This window comes from Rattus norvegicus, chromosome X (genome assembly GCF_021556685.1).
Source record: "Rattus norvegicus strain SHRSP/BbbUtx chromosome X, alternate assembly SHRSP_T2T, whole genome shotgun sequence".
In the NCBI taxonomy this organism is placed as follows: Eukaryota; Metazoa; Chordata; class Mammalia; order Rodentia; family Muridae; genus Rattus; species Rattus norvegicus.
The window spans coordinates 51401386-51427125 of NC_141554.1; the positions used below are offsets into that span (position 1 = coordinate 51401386).

At 35.2% G+C, this 25740-nt stretch overlaps 1 protein-coding gene across 1 annotated transcript in view; it reads right to left on the reverse strand.

Moving 5' to 3' along the window:
• Cfap47 (cilia and flagella associated protein 47) overlaps window positions 1-25740 on the reverse strand; it is a 344640-nt gene that overhangs the window by 309046 nt on the left and 9854 nt on the right. Inside the window, exons 5-10 of the mRNA XM_087600976.1 lie at window positions 21705-21933; window positions 21297-21457; window positions 19094-19221; window positions 15033-15268; window positions 8830-9019; window positions 7609-7825 (exon numbers count right to left, since the gene is read on the reverse strand). Of these exons, the coding sequence (XP_087457102.1) occupies window positions 7609-7825; window positions 8830-9019; window positions 15033-15268; window positions 19094-19221; window positions 21297-21457; window positions 21705-21933 (1161 nt within the window). The remainder of the gene's footprint in view (window positions 1-7608; window positions 7826-8829; window positions 9020-15032; window positions 15269-19093; window positions 19222-21296; window positions 21458-21704; window positions 21934-25740) is intronic.

Sequence of the window (25740 nt, forward strand, 5' to 3'; positions counted from 1 at the left end):
AAAAAAAAGAAATATAGGAAAACACAGGTAAACAAGTAGAAAACCTTAAACAGGAAATACAAAAATGCCATAAAGAATCCCTTAAAGAATTACAGGAAAACACAACCAAACAGGTGAAGGAATTGAACAAAACCATTCATGGAAATAGAAAGAATACAGAAAGGACAAAAAAGACAACCCTGGAGGTAGAAAACATGATCAGGAGTCACAGATATAAACATCAACAAGAGAATACAAGAGATACAAGAGAGAATCTGAGGGCAGAAAATATCATAGAAAATATGAACACAATCATCAAAGATAATGTAAATTGCAAAAAGCTCCTCCTAACCCAAAACATCCAGGAAATCCAGGACACAATGAGAAGATCAAACCTGAGGATATAGGTACAGAAGAGAGTGAAGACACCCAAATTAAAGGGGCCTGTAAGTATCTTCAATAAAATTATAGAAGAAAACTGCCCTAACATAAAGAAAGACATGCCCATAAATATACAAGAAGCCTATAGAACACCAAATAGATTAAATCACAAAAGAAATCCCTCCTATCACATAATAGTCAAAACACTAAATGAAAAAAACAAAGAAAGAATATTAAAAGCAGTAAGGGAAAAAGATCAAGTAACATATAAAGGAAGACCTATCAGAATTACACCAGACTTCTCACCAGAGGCTGGTAAAGCCAGACGATCCTGGCCAGATGTCATACAGACCCTAAGAGAACACAAATGCAGGGCCAGGCTACTAGATCCAACAAAATTCTCAATTCACATAGATGGAGAAACCAAGATATTATGACAAAACCAAATTTACACAATATCTTTCTGCAAATCCAGCCCTACAAAGGATAAGAGATGTAAAGCAAAACACAAGGAAGGAAGCTATACCCTATAAAAAGAAAGAAACTAATCTCCTTGCAATGAAACCAAAGCAAGAGAGACACACAAACATAATTTCACCTCTAACAATAAAAATAACAGGAAACAACAATCACTATTCCTTAATATCTCTTAACATCTATGGACTAAATTCCCCCAATAAAAAAACATAGACTAACAGATAGGATAAGTAAAGAGGACCCAGTATTTTGCTCCATGAAGTAAACACACTTCAGAGACAAAGACAGACACTGCCTCAGAGTAAAATGCTACAAAACAATTTTGCAAGCAAAAGGTCTGAAGCAACAAGTAGGGGCAGCCATTGTAGTATCAAATAAAATTGACTTTCAACCAAAAGGAATCAAAAAATAGAAGAAAGTACACCTCATATTCATTAATGGAAAAATCCACCTAGATGAACTCTCAGTCCTAAATATCTATGTTCCAAATGCAAGGCCAATTATTCATAAAAGAAGCCTTAGTAAATTTCAAAGCACACATTGTACCTCACACAATAATAATAGAAGATATCAACATTACACCCTCATCATCAGACAGATCATAGAAACAGAAAATAAACACAGACATAGTGAAATTAACAGAAGTTATCAACCAAATAGATTTAACAGATGTCTACAGAACATTTCATCCTAAAAGAAAAGAATATACCTCCTTCTCAAAACCGCATGGTACCTTCTCCAAAACTGACTATATATTAGTCACAAAAAAAGGCCTCAACAGATAAAAGGAGAATGAAATAATCCCATGCATCCTATAAGATCACCACGGACTAAGCTGGTCTTCAATAACAACAAAAACAACAGAAAGCCCACATATACATGGAAGTTGAACAATGCTCTACTCAATGATAACTTGGAGAAGGAAGAAAGAATGAAATCAAAGATTTTTTTAGAATTTAATGAAAATGAAGGCACAACATACCCAAACTTATGTGACACAATGAAAGCCATCTGAAGAGGAAAACTCATAACACTGAGTGCCTCCAAAAAGAAACAGGAGAGATCATACATTAGCAGCTTGACAGCACACCTAAAAGCTCTAGAACAAAAAGAAGCAAATACACCCAAGAGGAGTAGAAGTCAGGAAATAATCAAACTCAGGACTGAAATCAACCAAATAGAAACAAAAAGGACTATACAAAGAATCAACAAAACCAGGAGCTTGTTCTTTGAGAAAAACAAGATAGATAAACCCTTAACCAGACTAAGAAGAAGGCACAGGGAGTGTATCCGAATAAAGAAAATAAGAAATGAATAGGGAGGCATAACAATAGATTCTGAGGAAATTCAAAAAATCATCAGATCCTACTACAAAAGCCTACACTCAACAAAACTGGAAAATCATGAGAAGATGGACAATTTTCTAGACAAATACCAGGTATCAAAGTTAAATCAGGGGCAGACAAACCACCTCAACAATCCCATAACTCCTAAAGAAATAGAAGCAGTTACTAAATTTTCCCAACCAAAAAGAGCCCAGGACTAGATAGATTTAGTGCAGAATTCTATCAGACCTTCATAGAAGACCTCACACCAATACTGTCCAAACTATTCCACAAAATAGAAACAGATGGATCACTACCCAATTTCTTCTATGAAGCCACAATTATGCTTATATCTAAACCACACAAAGCCCCAACAAAGAAAGAGAACTTCAGACCGATTTCCCTTATGAATATCTATGCAAAAATACACAATAAGAGTCTCACAAACTGAATCCAAGAATGCATCAAAACGATCATCCATCAGGATCAAGTAGGTTTCATCCCAGGAATGTAGGGATGGTTCAATATACCAAAATCCAACAACATACTCCCCTATATAAATAAACTCAAAAAAGAGAAAACCACCAGATCATTTAATTAGAGAAATGACATCACTGAGAAAGCATTTGACAAAATTCAACACCCCTTCATGATAAAAGTTCTGCAAAGATCAGGAATTCAAGGCCCATACCTAAACATAGTAAAAAGCCATATACAGCAAACCAGTTGCTAACATTAAATTAAATGGAGAGAAACTTGAAGCAATCCCACTAAAATCAGGGACTAGACAAGGCTGCCCATTCTCTCCCTACTTATTCAATATAGTTCTTGAAGTCCTGGCCAGAGCAATCAGACAACAAAAGGAGGTCAAAGGGATACAAATTGGAAAGGAAGAAGTCAAATATCACTATTTGCAGATGATATGAGAGTATACTTAAGTGACCCCAAAAGTTCCACCAGAGAATTACTAACTCTGATAAAAAGTTCAGCAAAGTGGCTGGGTATAAAATTAACTCAAACAAATCAGTAGCCTTACAAAGCTTAAGGCCAAGTGGATCAAGGACCTCCACATAAAACCAGATATACACAGATTAATAGAAGAAAAAGTGGGGAAGATTCTCAATAACATGGTTATTGGGGAAAATTTCCGGAACAAAACACAAATAGCTTATGCTCTAAGATCAAGAATCAAAAAGTAGGACATCATAAAACTGCAAAGTTTCTGTAAGGCAAAGGACACTGTCATTAGGACAAAATGTCAACCAAAAGATTGGGAAAAGATCTTTACCAAATCTACATTCCATAGAGAGCTAATATCCAAAATATACAAAGATCTCAGGAAGTTAAGAACTAGAAAATATGATCCTGAGACAGGTAACCCAATCACAAATACCACACATTATATTCACTCATTGATAAGTAGACATAAGCCCCAAAGCTTGAATTACCCAAGATACAATCCACAGACCACATGAACCTCAAGAAGGATGAACAAATTGTGGATGCTTCACTCCTTCTTAAATGCGAGAACAAAAATAATCATGAGAGGGGAAATGGAGGCAAAGTTAGGAGCAGAGACTGAAGGAATGGCCATTCAGAGCCTGCCACATCTGGGGAGCTAGCACATAAACATACAGCAAGCCACCAAACCTAGACAATATTGATGAAGCCAGTAAGTGTATGCTGACAGGAGCCTGATATAGGTGTCTCCTGAGATGCTCAGCCAGAACATGTCAAATACAGAAGTGAATGCTAGCAGCAAACCACTGAACTGAGAATGGGGTTCCAGTTGGATGAATTAAAGGATTTAAGGAGCTGAGGGGCTTGCAACCCCATAATAACAACAATACCAACCAACCAGAGCTCCCAGGAACTAAACTACTATCCAAAAACTACATATGGACATCCGCCCCATGGCTCCAGCTGCATATGTAGCAGAGGATGGCCTTGTTGGGCACCAATGGGAAAGGAAGCCCTTGGTCCTGCCATGGCTGAACCCCCCCAGTGAAGGGGAATTTCAGGAGGTTGGGAAGGGGGGTAGTTGGGGAGGATGAAGACCTTCATAGAATGGGGGAGGGAATCGGATAGAGTTTTATGGCCAGGAAACCAGGAAAGAGAGTAACATTTGTAAATAAAAAATGTCCATTAAAAAAAAGAAGAGGTAGGAGGTGAGGGGATGGAACAGGGCGGTTTCAGGAGTGGACTGTGAAGGGTGATAATATTCGAAATGTCGATTAAGAAAATATTCAATAACTGAAAAAAAAAAGAAGTTCATATCCCCTTTCAATATGGGGAAGAAAGGAATCCCCAACTAGGAACACTGTCACTACTTACCCCTCTCCTCACCCAAACATGGAAGTGGTCTTTGGAAATGGTAGTGAAAGGATGAATGAAAGGAAGACTCAATAATACAGCTTCCGTGATATTAGTTATCCATGATGAAGTCACACTTTGCAACGATGTAGATACTTGGGTATCATGTACACTTATTTTTAAGTAACCCCTCAACTGTGAGCTGAAAATCAGCCCAATAAACTCACTGACTAGTTCACAAATTTGAATTTGAAGGAGTTACTTTATTCTGTTTTTAGGGCCCTATCTGGAATAAATTCATATTTGTTCAAGTCTCTACAGGAAAAGCTAACCCAGCATTCACTTGCATTCTTAAAATGTTACTAGTAGTATGTCCTCACTGATAAGTGACTATAAGCCAAAAACTTATATACTCTGAATACCCACAATATAACTCACAGACCATATGAAACCTAATAAGAAAGAAGATCACACTGAAGTCTGGATACTACAGTACTACTCAGTATGGGAAAGAGAATAATCTCTGAGAAGTAGAGGGAGAGAGTGATACAGAAGGGGAAAAGGAGGGGGAGGGGAAAAGGGGGCCAGTTCAGATATGGGAGGAGATGGTGGAGATGTGTAAAATGTCAGGGATTTGAAAGTAGGTGTGTAGTGGGGTGGTGGTGGGGAAAGCTACTAGAAATTCCAGATGCCAGGGACCCAAGATGTTCTCAGGACCCAACAGCGAGGACTTCAACAGAAATACTCAACAAAGAGGAGATATAACATGTAGAGACCATATCCATTTGAAAGGCATGGCCCCCAGTTGAGGGATGAGACCACCCCCCACCTCAAACATATTAATCCAAAATTCCTCCTGTCAAAAGGAAATACAGGGACAAACGGTGGGAGCAGAAACTAAAGGAATGACCATCCAGAGACTGCCCTACCAAGGGATCCATCACATCTGCTGACACCAAACCCAGACACTATTGCTGATGCCAAAATGTGCTTACTGACAGAAGTGGGGTATAGCTGTCTACTGAGAGACTCTGCCAGAGTTGGACCAATACAGATGTGAATGGACACAGTCAAACATTGGGCTGAGCATGAGGATCCCAATGGAGAAGTTAGGGCAAGGAATGCAGTAGCTGAAGGGGTTTGCAACCTCATAGGAAGAACAACAATGTCAATCAACCAGGCCCAACAAAGCTTCCAGGGATTAAACCACCAACCAAAGAGTACATAGCAGGTAACCATGGCTCCAGCTCAATATATAAGCCTTATCTGGCATCAATGGGAGGAGAGCCCCTTGGTCCTATGGAGGTGTGATGATACAGGATAGGGGAACACTAGACCTCTGGGGCAAGAGCGAGAGAGGGGTTGGGGATGGGGGTTCACAGGGAAGGAAACACCCTCATAAAGGCAAGAGGGGAAACTGGGAAGGGAGATAATATTTGAAATGTAAATAACTAAAATAACCAATAAAATATAAGTAATAGAGGGGATACTGCTATGAATAAATTCCTCTACTTCATTTTCTTAAATACCTGAGAATAAAATAGCAATTGTAATTATTAACAAAAAGAATGAATATATCAGAATAAAATTTCTTTAATGTTTTTCATCATGTAATGACAACAAACCTAGTAATGTGAAAATCTTTCCATTGTGAGAAATATAGCTAATAAATGAATATGAACTGATAAGTTTATGTTTTAACTGATAATTTTTATGATCTAACTGATAGCGACTAAGAAACAAATTATTAAAATTAAATTAAAACACTGTATGAAAGAGTCACAAATTTTTGTAGACGCCATCTGCTCAGGGGAGGAGATCTTATGAGCTAGAAGAAAACACACAATTACTTTTTTATAATATATAATTATTTTAAAAGTCAGAATGATTTTTATAATTGTTTTTATCTTTATAATTGTTTTTATGGTACTAATCAAATGGAAACAAAGAAAGACAGATGTAAGTAAAATTTAGAAAAGTAAAATATAAAGGAAGTCAGTAAATGTCAGAATTTTTCTTTTTTAGATACTGAAAATGTGGGCTGAAGAATCAAATGGTAAAGCAGGAAATTTAACAAAAAATTAAATGATCTTAATGCCCACTGCATCCCCAACCCAAGGTAAAGAGTCAGGTAGAAAAAAAAAGAGTACAGAGCTATTATTAAGTTTAGGTAGTCTACTATTAACATACAAAGTGGCAGAAAAAATTATCTTTTACTCTTGAATATACTAAAATCATTCTGGGATGAAGGCCAGAAAATCATGTATGTATTGGCCACTTTTATCTTATTAGTGGTAACTTAGCAATTTCTTTGAGGTTATGGTGGACTTAAATTGAAGTTTAAAAATTCTTTACAAACACAACTCTAAAAGTTTATGTCAAATAGAAATATACATATGAGGTGACAAAACATATAACTGTTAATTGGTTTCACACAATTTAAATTGTTTTATTCAGATGAATCAAACTCACAATCATGTGGAATAAATATAATTATTCTAGAGTATAATTTCAATAGTGATTATTTCAATCATTTATCTACTGGTGTTCATAATACAGTTTAGAACATATTTTGCAACCCCGTAAGAACAACAATATCAACCAACCATGGCTCCTCAGGACTAAACCACCAACCAAAGAGTACACATAGAGGGACCCTTGGCTCCATTTATATATGTAGCAGAGAGTGGCCTTGTTGGGAATCAATGGGAGGAGAAGTCCTTGGTCCTGCCAAGGCTCAATGCCCCAGTGTAGGGAAATGTCAGCGTGGAAAGGGAGTAGAAGTAGAGGGAAGGGGGAAAGGGAGAGGGGATTTATGACAGGAAATCAGGAAAGGGGATACCATTTGAAATGTAAAACAAAATCCAAAAAATAAAATTAAAAAAATAAATTTAATTATAAAAGTATATAAAAAAGTATTTTGCTTGCTATTCATTTTGTTACAATTATACAGTAGAGAGTATAAAAGGTTAGAAAAGAGTCAAATGCTATAGCATTCAAAAACCACTGTACTCCTCAAATTGGCAGAAGAACAAAAATTTCTTTCCTTTTTTAACACTAGGATCTTGCAGATCTCTGTATATCATCCTGGATATTATATCTTTCGAATTGTAATTTATTAAAATTACAATACCTGAAATGCTCATGGTGGTCTCCACATCTGATACTTGCAGCTCTATCATTAGGAAAAGCAATCAGTGCATTCTTCATTGACTCATCATTTGAACAATGATTATGAAGGTTCGTTGCTGTTGACCGGAGCATTGCAGCAACAGGTAGAAGATCTTCCTTTTTCTCTGAATCTTTGGCCACAAAATGTTTTGTGGGATTACTGACCAAGGGTGATATACCTTTAATAATATTGGAAATTATGCCAGCATTTAGTACTTTGTATTGTACATTTCAAAATTAACCACAAATACTTGATACACTAGATAACTCGTGTGGTGATTCGAACAAACCTCATAGGTCATAGATATGAATGTGTGGGCATTAGGCAGTGGCTCTTCTTGACAAGGATTAGGAGGTATAGCCTTGTTGGAGTAGGTGTGGCCTTGTTGGATGAAGTGTATCTCTGGGGGTTAGAGTTTGGGTTTTCAAATGCTTAAGTCAGGTCCAGTGACTCTCTTCCTGATAAGTGATAATCCACATGTAGAACTCTCAGATCCTTCTCCAGCACATGTTTGCCTGCCTGCAGCCATGCTCTCCCACTATGAAAATAATGGACTAAACCACTGAATCTATAAACAAGCCCCAATTAAATGCTTTTTTTTATATGCGTTGCTGTGGTCATGGTATCTCTTAATAGCATAGTATCTCTTGAACACTGACTAAGACAATTGATTTTAATGAATGCAAAATTTTCAAGTACTCTATGAAAATACAAATCACTTACAATACATGGACCTATATAAACCAATTTAGCAAAAATAAAATTTGAATAATAATAAAATATGTGTATAATAAAAAGCATACTAATTTGAAGATTTAAATTGACTTATATGAAAGTGAAAGGTTTCTTGTTTTTTTTTATAATTTTTAAAGACATCTATGTATCATCAAGTTCATATGGTTCAATTAATAAAATATCAAGCATAATGAAACAAAATTGTACAAACCAGAAAATATGTATATAATTAAAACTAGTTTACATTAGCTTCCAGAAAAAATACAGAACAAATAAAGCATAGCAACCATTAAAATATTTGAGAATCTGCAACAGGCCTTCTACCTGACTTTGATAGCTTCTCTAAAAAGGGGGAAAGCACTGTTTTGACCATGTTTGATACACACAATCTTATACTGAAAAATGAAAATCAAATCATAGCTGTGTAAGACTAATGGAGTAACATACCAGGATTAATTTTCACCCCAACTTTCTTAGTGTAAGCTTTGCAAGTACTGTTGAATTCTAAATGTATATAATGAAAAGGTTTCATTGACAAAGACTGTAAATTATCATCTGCCACTGGTCCAATGATCTCGATCACTTGCTTTACTCTAAATACTCCAATTTGATGTGGAACGAATGAGCATATCACATTCTAAAGAAAAAGAAAATTTAATCAATATTCTATTATAAGAAAAATTAAAAACAAACATTAAAATGCAGGTTATTTGAAAGTCAAAGCAACACATTTTCACCATGGGGATTTATAAACAATTTTAGGAAACGTATAAGCCATATGATACTCATTATTGGAAATTTAAGAAAACTGAGAACATAATACTACAGTATTTCTGGAATAGATTAAAGTCTCCAAATCCAATTTTTCAGAAAAATGAATGACAAAATTTACAAAAATCAACTTGTCTAGTTGTATAGAAATTATCTAAGGCTTACAAAAAATCAGTACATCAGGAATGTTGATGAAAGTCTGAACATCCTCATGCCATTTTTCTTGATAAAGTCTTATTTTCCTTAACTCAGTTTTGTGGTCAGCAATTATAGTAGCTGTGACAATTAGTACAACAGATAAAAACGCAAAGGTATGAGTTGAAAAACATGAGAACTCACTTGTACAGATTATATACTACAGGTTCTACCTGTCACCTGTCTCTGAGAAAAAGAGAGGTGGGGAAGAGAGAGAGAAAGGAGAGATGAGTAGAGAAATGAGAGAGGAGAGAGGAGAGATGAGAGAAGAGACAGAAAGACATACAGAGAGAGGCAGAGAGAGGATTGAATAACACAATAATTTGAGTCCTTGTTTATTTAATGTTTAAAGAAGTTACTAGAAAATAACAGTCAAATTATTAAGATATCCATACAGTATTTTCAAAGCTCTGATTGAAAAGGGATAAAAATTTAAACAGGGGGGTTGGGGATTTAGCTCAGCGGTAGAGCACTTGCCTAGCAAGTGCAAGGCCCTGGGTTCGGTCCCCAGCTCTGAAAAAAAAAGGAAAAAAATTTAAACAGGTATAAAAAGAAAAAAGAAAAACAAAACAAAACAGAGACATTCTTGAGAAAGAATTACTGGAAGTTACCTGGTGAGAAGCAACTGGCAACAAATTCTGTTAAAGCAGAGTGCTATAACCTCAATTCTAGGTATCTGCTTCTGTAAATGTGATTAACTGCAGACAGGGATGTCCCATTATAAAGACAGACACATCTACCCTCTATTGATTAAACCCATTGATGATGTAATGGTTTAAAAATATTACCATAAACCTATAAAAAGCTACAGAAAACTATGTATGATTGCTCAGACCTACTGAAACTTCTATTTAAGGTAGCATGTAATAAATTCTGCTGATCCTCACCTCAGTCTACGGTACCTACATGAAATAGATGGTGGCCCTGCCCCCTCCCCCTTTTTGGTATTTTTGCCATAACAACATATTTCTGGGAACCGAGAGAAAGATAATTGGCTACATGCATCAAAGAAAACTATCTATACAGACTTTTACTGGAAAGTCACGAAATAATAACCAAATCCACAGTAAACTACACAGTGATTTAGTTTTCAGCATTTCAAAGAAGTATGTTATTGACAATGCCAAGTTTTCATCAGAAAATTATTTTACAAGAGAAACAATAAAATGTGGCCAACACGCCAGAAACAGATCATAATAGGAACTGTCTCTGAGGAAAATCAAATGTTGGACTTACCAAAAAAAAAAAAAAAAGTTAAGTTTCTTGGCTATGGCTAATGACTTTATCAGAGTTCATGGCACACCTGACTTCAGCATTTTTGTATGTATATCTGTGTGTCTACCCTTTGTTCCTTGTGTTAGCCATATCAACGCCATATGTGTACAGGTCACAGCAATTAAAAAATAGTACCAATGAATGTAAGAGGTTCCAAGGAACAGTTGAGAGAGGAAAAAGAAGAATATCAGTAAAAGTATAATAAATTAGACACTTAGAAACTTGATGGAAAACATCAGTCTGTATATCAGCAAAGCTCAACAAAATTTGTGATATATCAGAATGACAGACAAATAAAAGTCAAACTGTCAAAAGTCAGTGACAAGAAAATCTTGAAAATATCAAGAAAAAGGTGACTCATTACTTACAAGGAATCCTGGAAAGCTGAAAAATTTAAGCATACTAGAGATAGGAAGGCAGTGGTGGATCAGAGATTCACTTACATAACAAAAAAAAAAACAAAAAACAAAAAAAAAACAAACAAAAAAAAAACAAAACAAAAATCCTGTAACTAGCAAAACACACAGTCAAAACTGGTATAAATGAAGATCTCTCCGAATAAACACCGAATGAGAGGAGAATGTATAAGGCTTAAAATAAAGTTGCTCCTATATTAAAGAAAAGTCAGCAGTCTATAACTGAACCTTCTTCATTAGGAAAAACTAACAAAACAAACAAACAAAAAACAGAACAAACTATAAGCCAAAAGTATAAGGGAGATATAAAAAACCAACTAGCCTGAAACTATATATTGAAATGATCAACAACATTCTCAAAATTTAGATATCTTTGTAATTAAAAAAAAAGACAATTCAATTTACAAAACTTATAAATTCATTGAATGGTCAGCCTTATATCAGTCTAAATGTAAATAAAGGAATATGATCAAAAATATGACAAATAGGAAAACCTAGATGATGTGGGTAAATTCTCATGTCTCAATCAAACTACAGTAGACCCTGGAAGAAACAGAACATTTAACAGTTCTATAGCTAATATATAAATTAGCTCATTTAAAAGAAAAACTGACAGTTGAAAATTCCAAAAGTTAATGAATTTAATGGTGAGGTCTAACCAATCACTGAAAGAAGAAATAACAAATTATTCTAAAAACAAAGGGTAAAAAGTATGTGCCAATTCATTTTATGACAGCAGTTTTATTCTAAAGTCAAACCCCAAAACATTTCAAGGGAAACAAATGCTATAATTCAAGTCCCTTGTGAACAAACATACATACACTATCCTTTAGTAGACCAATGAAGGGAAGTAGTCTCTCTGAGGTAGTAGAGAGTGAGTGCTGAAAGGCAGATGGCTTGGGAGTTGTATAGGGCAGAAACCGGAACTTTTGGGGTAGAAGAATCCATTTCCATATTTGTTGGAAGGTCAATAACCTAAAAACATTGGGTGAGCTGAGAAACTCTGGACAGAAATATTGGTACAATGATTACATCTGCAGGGAGTTAGGAGCCAGAAAGCTCCTGATAAAAAGGTCAACATATTAACGTCCATTGATACAGCTTATGAGAGTTTAGAGGAACAGATATGAAGATAGAATCATATACCACAAAAGTTCCCTTTTCAATATTATCAAATTAAGTCTAGTAGAAAGGGTTAACATAGTATATGAAAGTACTGAATCATGTTGCTTTTAATATCTAAGTATCAATATAATGAATCTTAACGAAAGAGAACCATTTTATGATCTAATAGAGAAAAACTGTTTGACAAAACATATTCCATTTTCACTATAAACTGTAAAGATAGAAGAGAACATCCATGATTAGAATGGGCGTCCATGAACAACTTACAGCTAACATCTTACTTGATGGAAGATTAAATGCCTTCCCTTTAGAGCAAGAACAAGACAAAATAGTCTCTTTCACTACTTCTATTTAACATTATGCTAGATGTTCTAGATAGGAATATTGAATAATAAAAAGGTCATGAATCTAGGTTGCAAAAGAAAGCATAAAATAAATCTATTCACAAGGACAAGATCTTGTATACCAAGAAGTCTATTTAATAAAGTGGTCACTAGAAAAGGAATTCAGGGAATTTGATATACTAGCAGAGAGCAACCCAAATGAATTTTAAAAACTGAACTAAATTTCCTTATCAAAACAAATAGGACTTTTAAGAATATATTTTAAAGAAATTACAAGAGTTGGTGTATAGTTCTATAGTAAAATATTTGTCACCCATGCAAAACACCCCCTATTTAATTACCAGTATTATAAAAAAATAAAACTCTTGTCTAAGAGGAATCACAAAATTGATATGTTAAACACTAGAAACACCACTGAAAGCATTTAAAGCACACATGAATAACTAGCAAGATATCTGTCCTCTATAGACAGCAAGGCTTAATATTGTAGATGGCAATAGTCACCAAAAGGATTTATAAAAGTAACAGATGTTATTAACATACCAGCTGCCTGCTGACATTGTTTTAGTAGAAACTGGCAAGGTAATTCTAGAATTGTATCAATTTTCAGGATTCCAAATTAGTCAAAACCATTCTTTAATAAATATGGATAACTCAGACATGACTACTCTCAATGATTAAAAGGAGAATTAAGTAAATTAGATTTCAAACTAAAATGTTTTGCTGCAAATGATATTATCAAGGAAATGAAAGACCCAACAAAGGGGAAAGATAGTTTTAATTTATTTATCTGACTGACACTTGTATCCAGAACATATGAAGAGCTTGCATTTTAACAACAAAGAAAAAACATTCAAGTACTCATGCTGGTACTATAAACATGGTTAAAATCATGTCTAGTGAAGTCATGGGCCTACTGGAGACCTTTGGATGTTTTGCTAGGAGCTCATGTTGTCAACCATCCTTTAAATATTTAGGTTTATATTAACAGAGTTGTGCTTGGTCAAAGAAACTTCGTATTAAAGTACCCAACAATTAGTGCACAGATGAAGTGTTCAAGGTGCTGTGATTAAGAGTCTGAATGTTCATACACAGAAGCACCCTCCACCCTTTGCAAGGCTCAGAAAGCATCACAGAAGAGAAGGCAGAAAGAATGTCAGAGCTAGAGGTTCTTGAAGACAACTGTGAAGTGCTATCCTCTGGACATGACATGATACTGCAAACATGGACATCACTTTGAAAAACACTGGGAATAGCTCCAAATGTTAAGAACAGCATTTTCAATTTAACAATTCCTCTATATAGTGTATTTTGAGAATATTAAATGTGTATCTACACAAAACCACCCATAAAACATCAAGTATCAAGCCAGAATTATTTAACCGGCCATAGAAATCCAAGTCATGATTTAGGTAACAAACATATATGGGGATCCTAAAATGGAATGTTTGAGAAGAACACTAAATATGGGAATAGTAAAAAGATTCTTAATATGCAGTGGATAAAAAGTAAATGAAAATTTAATGTGTAATGAAGCTGAGTTTTTCCTGAAGTCCTAGTCTGTGTTGTAGCACAAATCTTCACCACAACCTTGCTTCAGAATGTACAACAAGCACACTTTGCATTGTGTATGCATCATGTGACATAACAATAAAATATGGTACATGAAACACATGGGCTCAGATTTGAAAGCATTATATGTTTTAAGCTACATTCTTTTAACTATAGACACAAAGCTTTCTGCTGTTATAGAAATATACTTATTTGATTATAGAAAATTAAGATGTTCAATATCCCTCTGCCAGCATTCCTCAGCAGATAAGTATTAAATTTGTATACGTAATTTATATAACTATACACCTATGGTCACATAAAACCTGCTCAGGCAAAAGAAGGAGTTGAGTAGAGAATGCTGAAAAGGCTCTGTTTTAGAGTACCTAGAAAAATGTTGTCAGTGTGGCCAGTCATAATTAAACCAGCCCCGGAAACATAGGAGTTGGACTGGTGCCAATAGGAATGTCTTAGTGCTCACATCTTTTTGTTCTTCCTCAACACAAGCTGTAAACTAGGTAATTATTATACATTTCAAATTTCAAATTGACTAAATCTGCAAGATATCATTCATGTGATTGTTTCACAAAATCCTTCCTGAATGGAAATAAAACTTGTTCTTTGAGTTTTGACGGCACTACATTAGAAAACCTATTTAACACACTAGTTTTCTTAAGCCATACCTATTTATGTATATGTATTATAATGCCTTAATACAATAAAAATGCTTTAGAAGCAATAACTATATTTCACACCAGACTTGACCATCACATGCTTTCACAAGCACATTGCAGACACTTAACAAAAAATTATGGATTCTCTATAACTTCATTTATAACTAATTCTAGTAAATAAAAGACATACTTCATAAACACTAGTAGATCAGATGTGGTTCTTAATTCCTTATACAGTATTTTAGCAGGAAAAACCAGCTGAAGTATTATGGATGAAGACAAAGAATGAGCTAGCTTACCTGAATACATCCTTCATCAATTTTGCCCCTTTCAGGATCCATTTTAAAGTGTGCAGTTTTTTGAAAATGGTACATCACAGGAAGTGATATGGACTGATTTTTTACAATGCACAGAATATCTGAATGTTCACCCATATGACAAGGTGCAAACGTAAGTGCTTTTCCTGGATCAAACTGTAATATGACAGGAAGTCCAGACCCTGTCAGTGCTAATTCCACTTTTTGAAGTCGATTACCTGAAAAAAATAATAAATATAGAACACAGTGAGGAGTGTTCAGAAAATCAGAAATGCATTTGTCTAGCCCACATGATATCACTCTAAAAATATGATGATAAATGGGAACTCCACTCAAACATGAGTGAGTAAATGCAGTGACTACCTTCTCTAAGCTACACATAATTTTGGGTCTTGACACAGTTAAGAATAAAAAAGAAGCTACTCTGATGGATTTACATTCTGGAGAGTAAGACTGACAGAGAAAAACAACATTTAAAACAGTCCCTGAGAACTATATGCAAAGGGAAAGTAGAGTGAGACAGAATACAATGCCTTAGAGACATTGTTTTAGGTAGGGATATTCAAACAGGCCACTTTTTATATACACAGCAACATTTGGGCAAGCATTCAATGGAAATGAACATCCATGAAAAATGTATTCCAAGCACAAAGAACAAAGTCATGAACTCTAAAGTACAAATGTGCTTCTCATGTTCAAAAAAGTTATAAGAAACCAAGAATACACATTACCTCACGATAAAGAATTAGACAAAGCAATATCTTACAAATGGACTAAGAAACAAGCTGATAAGGTCATATTAATATGTAACAAAATTGACCTCAAGTCAGAACTAAGCAAAGGAGATAGGGAAGGACAAAACAGGCTCATCAAAGAAAAAAATCCACCAAAAGGCATTTCAATTCTTAACATCCATGCCCCAAACACAGGGAAACCCAAGTTTGTCAAAGAAACATTACTGTAGTCTAAATTGCATAGTGATCCTCACAGGCAACTAGGACATCCAGAGAATCCTAAGTACATAATTTAAAATCCTATAACTCCATTAAATTGAAATATCTCCAAGAAATGGATAATTTTGACCACAGATACCACTTGCCAAAGTTAAATCACAATCAAATAAATATTTTACATTGACTTATAACCCCTAAAGAAATAGAAATAGCAATTACAAGTTATCCAATGACAAAAAAATAGAACCAGAGTGTTTTAGTGCAGATTTCCACCAGACTTTCAAAGAAGAGTTGATGCCAATACTCATCAAATAGACTCACAAAATGAGAAACAGTTGGAATGCTGCCCAATTAACTTTATGAGACCACAGCTACAGTGACACCCAAACCTCACGGAGACTCAACAATGAGAGAGAGAGAGAGAGAGAGAGAGAGAGAGAGAGAGAGAATATTACAGAGCAATTTCTCTTATGAATATAGTTCTAAAACTACTCAAAAAATATGTGCAAAACAAATGGTAGCATATACCAAAAAGATCATCCAGAATGATAAAGTAGGCTTTAGCTCAGAAATGCAGTAATGGCTCAATATGCAAAAATCAAGAAATGTAATGCATCATATAATCAAACTACAAGGAATAAATACACATGATCATATCATTAGATGCTGAAAAGATCTTTGAAAAATGCAAGATCTCTTCATGATGAAAATCCTAGAGAGATTAGGGATACAAGAGACAAAACTAAACACAATAAAGAAAATTTACATCAAGCCTATGGCCAAATTAAATGGAGAAAAACTCAAAGCAATTCCACTAAAGATCAAGACAAGGCTATTTCCTCTTTCCATATATATTCAAGACAGTATTTGAAATCTTAACTAGAACAATAATACTACTAAAGGAAATGAAAGGAATAAAAATTAGAAAGGAAGAATTCAACATATCACATTATATATAGTATAATGCATATATATATATATATATATATATATATATATATATATATATATGCAACCCAAAAACTTCCACTGGGGTACTCTTACAGCTGATAAAGACTTTCAGTAACATAGCTGAATGCAAGATTAACTCAAAACAATCAGTGGCCCTTCAATAAACAAAGAACAAATGGACTGAGAAATAAATCAGGGAATCGTCATATTTTACAATAGCCTCAAATATTATAAAATATCTTGATATAAGCCCAACTTAAAAATTGAAAGTTTTTTTATGAAAAAAAGTCATTCTTTGAAGAAAGAAACTGGAGAAGATATCAGATTATGGATAGATCTCCCATAGTCATGGATCAGTAGAATTAATATAGTAAAACCGGCCATCCTACTACAAGCAATCAAAAGATTCAATAAAACCTCATCAAAATCCCAACACAATTCTTTACAGACCTTTAAATGGCCATTCCTAACTTTATATGAAAAAACAAACACACACCAGGTTAACTGAAAGATGTGCTGGAGGTCTCACCATTACAGATCTCATGTAGTAGTAGTAGTACAGAGTAGTATCCACATGACACTGGCATAAAAAGATACCTTTTTCAGTGTGATCAAATTGAAGACCCAGACATAAATCTACACACACAGGGAAACCTGAGTTTTGAAAAAAAATAGTCAAAAATACACACTTGATGAAAACAAAAGACAATATAGTAAACAAATTCTGCTAGTCTAACTGGATGTCTGCATTTGGAAGAATGCAACTAAAGGTATACTTATCGCCCTGCAGAAAACTTGATTAGAAGTGAGTCAAAATCTTTGATATAAAACCAGATACACAAAGCCTGATAGAAAAGAATATGGGGAATAACCTTGACACAGAAGAAGACTTTCTAAAAAGAACACCAATAAGGGCAGATACTATGATCAAAAATTAATAAATGGGACTTCATGAAATTGAAGTTTCCATAAACCAAAGGATTCAATCAATCAGACAAATCAGTAACCTACAGAATATTAAAAGATGTTTACCAATTAATATCCAAAATATATAAAGAACTAAAGAAACCAAATTTCAACAAACAAGTAATCCAATTTTTAAAAATGGGGCACAGATCTAAACAGAACGCTCAATAGAGAAATCTCAAATAGCTGAGAAATAAAGAAATGTTCAACATCTTTAGCCATCAAGGAAACTTTGAGAGTGTCAAGAGTGGCTAAAATCAATAATACAAGTGACAGCTCATGCCGGCTTGGATGTTGAGCAATGAAAAACTCCTCCATTGCTGGTAGGAGTGCAAACTTGTACATCCATTGTGCAAATGTCTATTTCTCAGAAAGTTGGGAATTGATCTACCTCAAGATCCAGCTATACCACTCTTAGGAATATTCCCAAAGGTTGCTCCATCCACAAAGACATTTAGTCAACCATGTTTTTTTAGCTTTATTCATGATAGCCAGAAAACAACCTAGATGCCCCTAACAAAAGAATGGATAAAGAAAGAGTGGTACATGTACATATTAGAGTATTATTCAAGCTGTTAAAAAACTAAGATCGTGAAATTTGAAGTCAAATAGATGAAACTATTAAAAACCAACCTGAGCGAGGCAAACTAGACCCAGAAAAATAAATATTGTATATATTGGCTTTTAAGTAGATATTAGTCATTAAGTAAATAATAACCAAGCTACACTCCCTAGGTGCAGAGAGATTAGGTAAAGAGACAAGGTTTAAGGAAGGAATACATGGATCTCCTTGGGAAGAAGAAATAGAATATAGCATTTACAGGTAGACTGGGGATGGGAGCAGGAGGATAAGGTATAGGGGGAGATAGTGCAGAAAGGAATGACTGGAATTAGGAGCTATTTCTGGGGGTGTATAAACCTAATGCGGCAGAAACTTCCTGAAATATATGAAAGTGATCCTAATGGGAATTCCTAGAGATGAGTAATGTGGAGTCACAATTTGCCATCTCTTGTTAACAGGTGAGGCTTCCTGTGGTAGGATTGTATTGCATTCAATTAAATTGTTGGCCAAGGAAACCCATTGGAAATCCCCAAACAACACATGCTGTATCTAGAAAAAGGGATTGCTCTCTGAAAAATGACAGCATTTAATAATCTTAGTTTTATACTTACTTTTCATTGTGTCGGAGTTATCATCTCTCAAAAATCCTTCTTTACTTCCCACAAAATCAAATCTCACAAAGAGAGCATAGTCTTGCCTATGTGAAGGTCCAACATCCTTTTTAATATCAACTACTAGCCTGTAAATATCATAATCCATTATTCTTAAGGCAAAGGTGACATATTTTTGTCAATTGTCAGTATAAATTGTTAACCTAATCCTTAAATCTATGCAAGCAGATGGAAACTAATAAAAAATATAGCTGTTACCCATCCTGCAAATTTACTAACAAAGGAAGATTTCAGAGCATAAAGCTCAGAGAAAATACTACTTAATACAAATATTTCTAAAACAAGACTAACTTAAACATAACAACTTTCGCAAACCTCTATCAAATGCCACAGTGATTTTTTTTCCAGGAAGAATTCTGTGTAGCTAAGGACTATATAATAACACATATCATCCTGGTAGTAATCTCTGTTATGTATTTGTTTTCTCTAGTAAACTAACTTTATATTATCAATCATGTGGAGAATGTAATTAGAGAACATGATTTATATGAATCAGAACTTACTAGAGAAATTTAAAGGTAGGAGAGAAACAAAAGAAAGATTCAAGAATAAAGCTAAAGATAGATTACATCATAGGGTTGGTTGCTGACTATATTTTTCTAGCTTACCTATATGTTATCTCTTCTGTCAGTGGATACACAAAAAGTTGATGTGTGTACTGGCTAGTTTTGTGTGTCAACTTGACCCAAGCTAGAGTTATCACAGAAAAGGTGCCTCAGATGTGGAAATGCCTTCATGAGACCCAGCTATAAGGCATTTTCTCAACTTGTGACCAAAGGGGGAGGACCCAGCCCACTGTGGGTGGTGCCATCCCTGGGCTGGTGATCTTGGGATCTATAAGAAAGCAAGCTGAGCAATCAGGGGAAGCAAGACGGTAAGAAATATTCCTCCATGGCCTCTGCATCAACTCCTGCTGCCTGACCTGCTTGAGTTCCAGTCCTGACTTCCTTTGGTGATGAAACAGCAATGTGGAAGTGTGAGCTGAATAAACCTTCCTCCCCAACTTGCTTCTTGGTCATGATGTTTGTACAAAAATAGAAACTCTGACTAAGACAATATGTAATAATAAAGTGGAATACACGTGATGTTCACAACATATTTAACAATGACTTCAAATATTCACACCTAAATTTCCATACTAGACTCCCCAAATAAAGTTAAAATGCTGTCATAGAAAAGAACATTTGGATTGTTTAAAAGTATATAAGGGTGGAGCAGGCTGAAGAGGTGGCTCAACAGTTAGGATAACCCAGACTATTTCCCAGAAGTCACATTAAGTGACTCATGACAATGTACACACTCAGATAAGAAACACAGACATACTCATAAAATAACATAGTAAGTGTGTGTGCTGAACATTATCTCATAGATTTTCTAAAGAAAATTCCTATACAAAATATTATTAAGACAATTTTGATTATATGAGTAAGGCAATTATTGATTAGCTTTCTGCCTTAGTTTCATTTTTCTTCTTTGTTTTGTTTGCTTGTTTTTTCTTTTTTGGTTGTTGTTGTTGTTGTTGACATAATGAACCAATTGAAAAGATAAAGGTTTATTTTAGTTCAAAATTCCAGGTCAAATTCCATCAATGCATAGAAGTCAAGGCAAAAATTTAGTTAGCCGCATAATAGTCACAGGGCAGAGCAGAGAGAAATAAACACATATGTCTATAGTACTCAATAAGAGTATACTACTATTATACAGCAAAAGATTAAAAAACAGAGAATAGTACAACCCACTTTCAGAATGGATCCCTCCATCACTTAGGGCAATCTTCCGTATACATGACCATGGGACAATCTGATGTAAGTAATTAATCTAACCATCATGTTCTCTTAAATTAAAATACAATTCAGCCTTCAAAAATATGGTATCACTAAGTAACAATGTCATAATGGAAGTGCACTGAACATGACCCTCTCAAAAAGAAAAATTGTTAGGTGGGTTATTTACACACAAACATACTAAGGTATACTGTTGGTTGAACATTGACGGTATTCAGTCAGAAAGGATTTTGTCCTGGTAAGAGCATATATTTGTCCTCTAATATGTTTCACTATGACATCAAACAAATTTGGATAGTGTGTAGTTACTATAATTTTCATTAATAATTGACATTACAATTTAATTCACTTTTGCTTACTTTGGGCTGAAACAAAATGTAATGACAATCTTTTGATAAGGGAGTAATGACCCTTCATTGGGAACGCAGGACATAAAATCGGTCATATCTATTTTCTTTATTTTGTTTAAGTAGGAAAGATTATTTAAGGCAATATCTGTCCTTTGATGAATATTTGCTCCCTGTAATATAAAAAAGATACAAAATCGTATTAGGGTATAGCAAATAACATATTTTAAAAAGTTTTTAAATTTTTCATAATATAGAAAATGAAAAATATTTGTCTATAAGATAGCATATACCTAAATTTGATTAAGGCACATGATCCGATTCAAAATTTGAGGAGAATTGAGTTAGTCACTAATTTGCAAGAAGCACTCATCTAGTTTATTTCAGACATGATGTGGCACTTTTGATTAGTTTGCTTACCAGCTCTTCTCCAACACAATCATCTTGCATTATTGCCACCCAGTTTACAGTTTCAGGGCTATTGTTATACAGAAGAGCATGCTCAATTTTTGATGTTCCAAAGAACACAGAACCAAACCGTATACATTCCAATTTCCTTTCACTATTCATGTGAAACAATTCGATTATCTGTTCAACTACACGCACTTTGATGTTCAAGAATGTTTCCGGACGACCTTGCAAACTCACTCTATAAGAAAATAAGATTTGTACATGTGTAAGTATTTTCATTATAAATTTAAATATTTATTTCTTCTAAGTATTTGGAACAAGACTTTTTAAATGGCATTATAACTAACTCAGAAGACTAAGAGCGGTTCCTTTCATATGCTATTAGATGATATCAGATTCTATAAAGTGAAATATATATGTAACTTCACTTAGTCTGTACTTGAAACAAGAATGTTGGAAAACCGTAAGATTAATAAGATTAGCTCAAGAATTCTAAGACTCCATTTTAACTCATTCAAGCCAGGTCCAGCCCAATTTCATCAATATACAAATAGCACAATTCCTTAAAGAATATTGCTCTGAATCTAAACCACTCCCACAGCTCTCTATACCCAAATCTCGAGGGAGAAAGAGCTGGACTCTCAAATTGCTGAAAATCCTGAGAGATCAGGGGATACCACCACTTCAGCTCACATTCTTGGTCAAAGAGAAACCTGCCTAGTGCCCTCTAAAAACAAGAACCTAGGAGCAGACAGGGGCAGGACCCTTCTGGTTTCAGCCTGAGCCCAGAGCTGAAAGCCAGGCACCGGGAGGGCTGACTCACCGGAGAGCAGAGGTAAGACCAACTCTCTGCTCCATGTAACCCATCTGGAGGCTTCAAGACACACAAACTCAAGAGCAGCTCTCTGTTCCCAGATCTGGCTGAAAGAAAACAGGTCTACAGGAGTGCTGATATACAGGCCTACAGGAGGGTTGAGCCACTCTCAAAGACAGCAAAAGAAGCTAACACTAGAGACAACGTGCGGGCCAGAGGCAACTGAAGGAACCTAAGCAACAGAAACCAAGGCTACTTGGCCTCATCAGAGCTCAGTTCTACCACAAAAAACAAACACTGCATATCCCAAAACACCGGAAAGGCAGGATTTGTATTTAAAATCACATCTCATGAGGATAATAGAGCACTTTAAGAAGGGCATAAATAACTCCCTTAAGGAAAGAAATATTCAGCATCCTTGGTCATCAGGGAAAGACAAATCAAAACAACCCTGAGATTCCACTTTACACCAGTCAGAATGGCTAAGATAAAAACCTCAGGTGACAGCAGATGCTGGCTAGCATGTGAGGAAAGAGGAATATTCCTCCATTGTTGGTACTGCAAATGGTTCAACCACTCTGGAAATCAGTCTGGAGGTTCCTCAGAAACTTGGACATTCCACTACCTGAGGACCCAGCTATACCTCTCCTGGGCATATACCCAAAAGATGTTCCAAACCACGACAAAGACACATGCTCCACTATGTTCATATCAGCCTTATTTATAATAGCCAGACACTGGAACAGAGGAATGGATTCAAAATATGTGGTATAGCTACACAATGGAGTACTATTCAGTAATCAAAAACAATGACTTCATGGAATTCATAGGCAAATGGAATGAACTAGAAAATATCATCCTGAGTGAGGTAACCCAATCACAGAAAAACACAAATGGTATGCACTTACTGATAAGTGGATATTAGCCCAAAAGCTTGAATTACTCAAGACACAATCTTCCTGTGAAGATCAAGAAAAAGGATGACCAAAATGTGGATGCTTCCACTCCTTCTTAAAATCGGGAACAAAAATAATCCATAAGAGGGGATATGGAGGCAAAGTTTAGAGCAGAGACTGAAGGAACAGACATTCAAATGCTACCCCACATGTGACCCATATATTTATAGCCACCAAAACAAGATAAGGCTGATGAAGCTAAGAAGTGCATGCTGAAAGGGACCGCGGATATAGATCTCTCCTGAGAGATACAACCAGACCATGTCAAATACAGAGGTGAATGCTAGTAGCAAACCAATGAACTGAGAACAGGACCCCCTTTGGGGGAAGAGGAATAATTGAAAGAGCTAAAGTTTGGAGGTAATAGAGGAAGGATTAGAAGAGCTAAAGGGGCTTGCAACCCCATAAGAACAACAATGCCAACCAATCAGACCTTCCAGGTACTAAACCATTATGCAAAGACTATACATGGACAGACCCAGGCTTCCAAAGGCATATGTAGCAGAAAATAGCCTTGTTTGGCCATCAGTAGAAGGGAAAGCCATTGTTCCTGCCATGGTTGGAACCCCCAGTGCAGGAGAAAGTCAGGGAGTGGTAAGGGGGGTGGGGCCTGGGGGAACACACTTATGGGGAAGGGGGAAGGAATAGGGGACTTATGGACAGGAAACCAGGAAAGGGATTAACATTTGAAATGTAAATAAAGAAATACATCCAATAAAAAAAGAAAAAGAAAGAAATACAGGAAAACACAGGTAAAAAAGTAGAAGACCTTAAAGAAGAAACACAAAATGCCCTTAAAAATTACAGTAAAACACAACCAAACAGATATAGGAATTGAACAAAACCATTCAGGATGTAAAAATTGAAATAGAAACAATAAAGATGGCACAAAGGGAAACAATCCTGGAGATAGAAAACCTAGGAAAGGGATCAAGACTCATAGACAAAGGAATCACCAACAAAATACAATAGCTAGAAGAGAGAATCTCAGGGGCAAAAGATACCATAGAAAACATTGACACAACCATCAAAGAAAATGTAAAATGCAAAAATCTCCTAACCCAAAACATCCAGGAAATACAGGACACAATAAGAAGACTAAACCTAACAATAATAGGTATAGGAGAGAGTGAAGACTCCAAACTTAAAGGGCCAGTAAATATCTTCAACAAAATTATACAAGAAAACTTGCCTGATCTAAAGAAAAAGATGCTCATAAGCATACAAGTAGCCTACAGAACTCCAAATAGATGGTCCAGAAAAGAAAGTCCTCCCGTCACATAATAGTAAAAATATCAAATTCAAAAAACAAAGAAAGAATTTTAAAAGCACTAAGGGAAAAAGGTCAAGTAACATATAAAGGCAGACCTATCAGAATTAAACCAGACTTCATACAAGAGACTATGAAAGCCAGAAGATCTTGGATGGATGTCAAACAGACCCTAACAGAACACAAATTCCAGCCCAACCTACTATATCCACCAAAACTGTCAATTCACATAGATGGAGAAACCAAGATATTCTGTAACAAAACAAAATTTACACAATATCTTTCTACAAATCCAGCCCTACAAAGGATAAGAGATAGAAAACTCTAACACAAGGAAGGAAACTACACCCTAGAAAAAGCAAGGAAGTAGTCCCCTTACAACAAAACCAAAGGAAAAGAGACACACAAACATAATTCCTCCTCTAACAACTAAAATAACAGAAAACAACAATCACTTATTCCTTAATATCTCTTAACATCAATGGAAACAATTCCCCAATAAAAAACATAGACTAACAGAATGGATACTTAAAGAACCCAACATTTTGCTGCACACAGGAAACACACCCGAGGACAAAGACAGACAACAATGCAAAGTAAAAGGCTGGAAAACACCTTTCCAAGGAAATGATCCGAACAATCAAGATGGAGTAGTCATTCTAATATCCAATAAAATCAACTTTCAACCAAAAGTTATCAAAAAACATAAGGAAGGACACTTCATATTCATCAAAGAAGAATCCACCTAGATGAACCCTCAATCCTAAATATCTATGCTCCAAATGCAAGGGCAACTACAGTCATTAAAAAAAAAAAAACTTTACTAAAGCTCAAATCATACATTGCACCACACAGGGTAATAGTAGGAAACTTCAACCCACCACTCTCCTCAAGAGACAGGTCATGGAAACAGAAAGTGAACGAAGATACAATAAAACTAATGGAAGTTATGCACCAAATTAATTTAACAGATACCTAAAGGACATTTCATTCTAAAACAAAAGA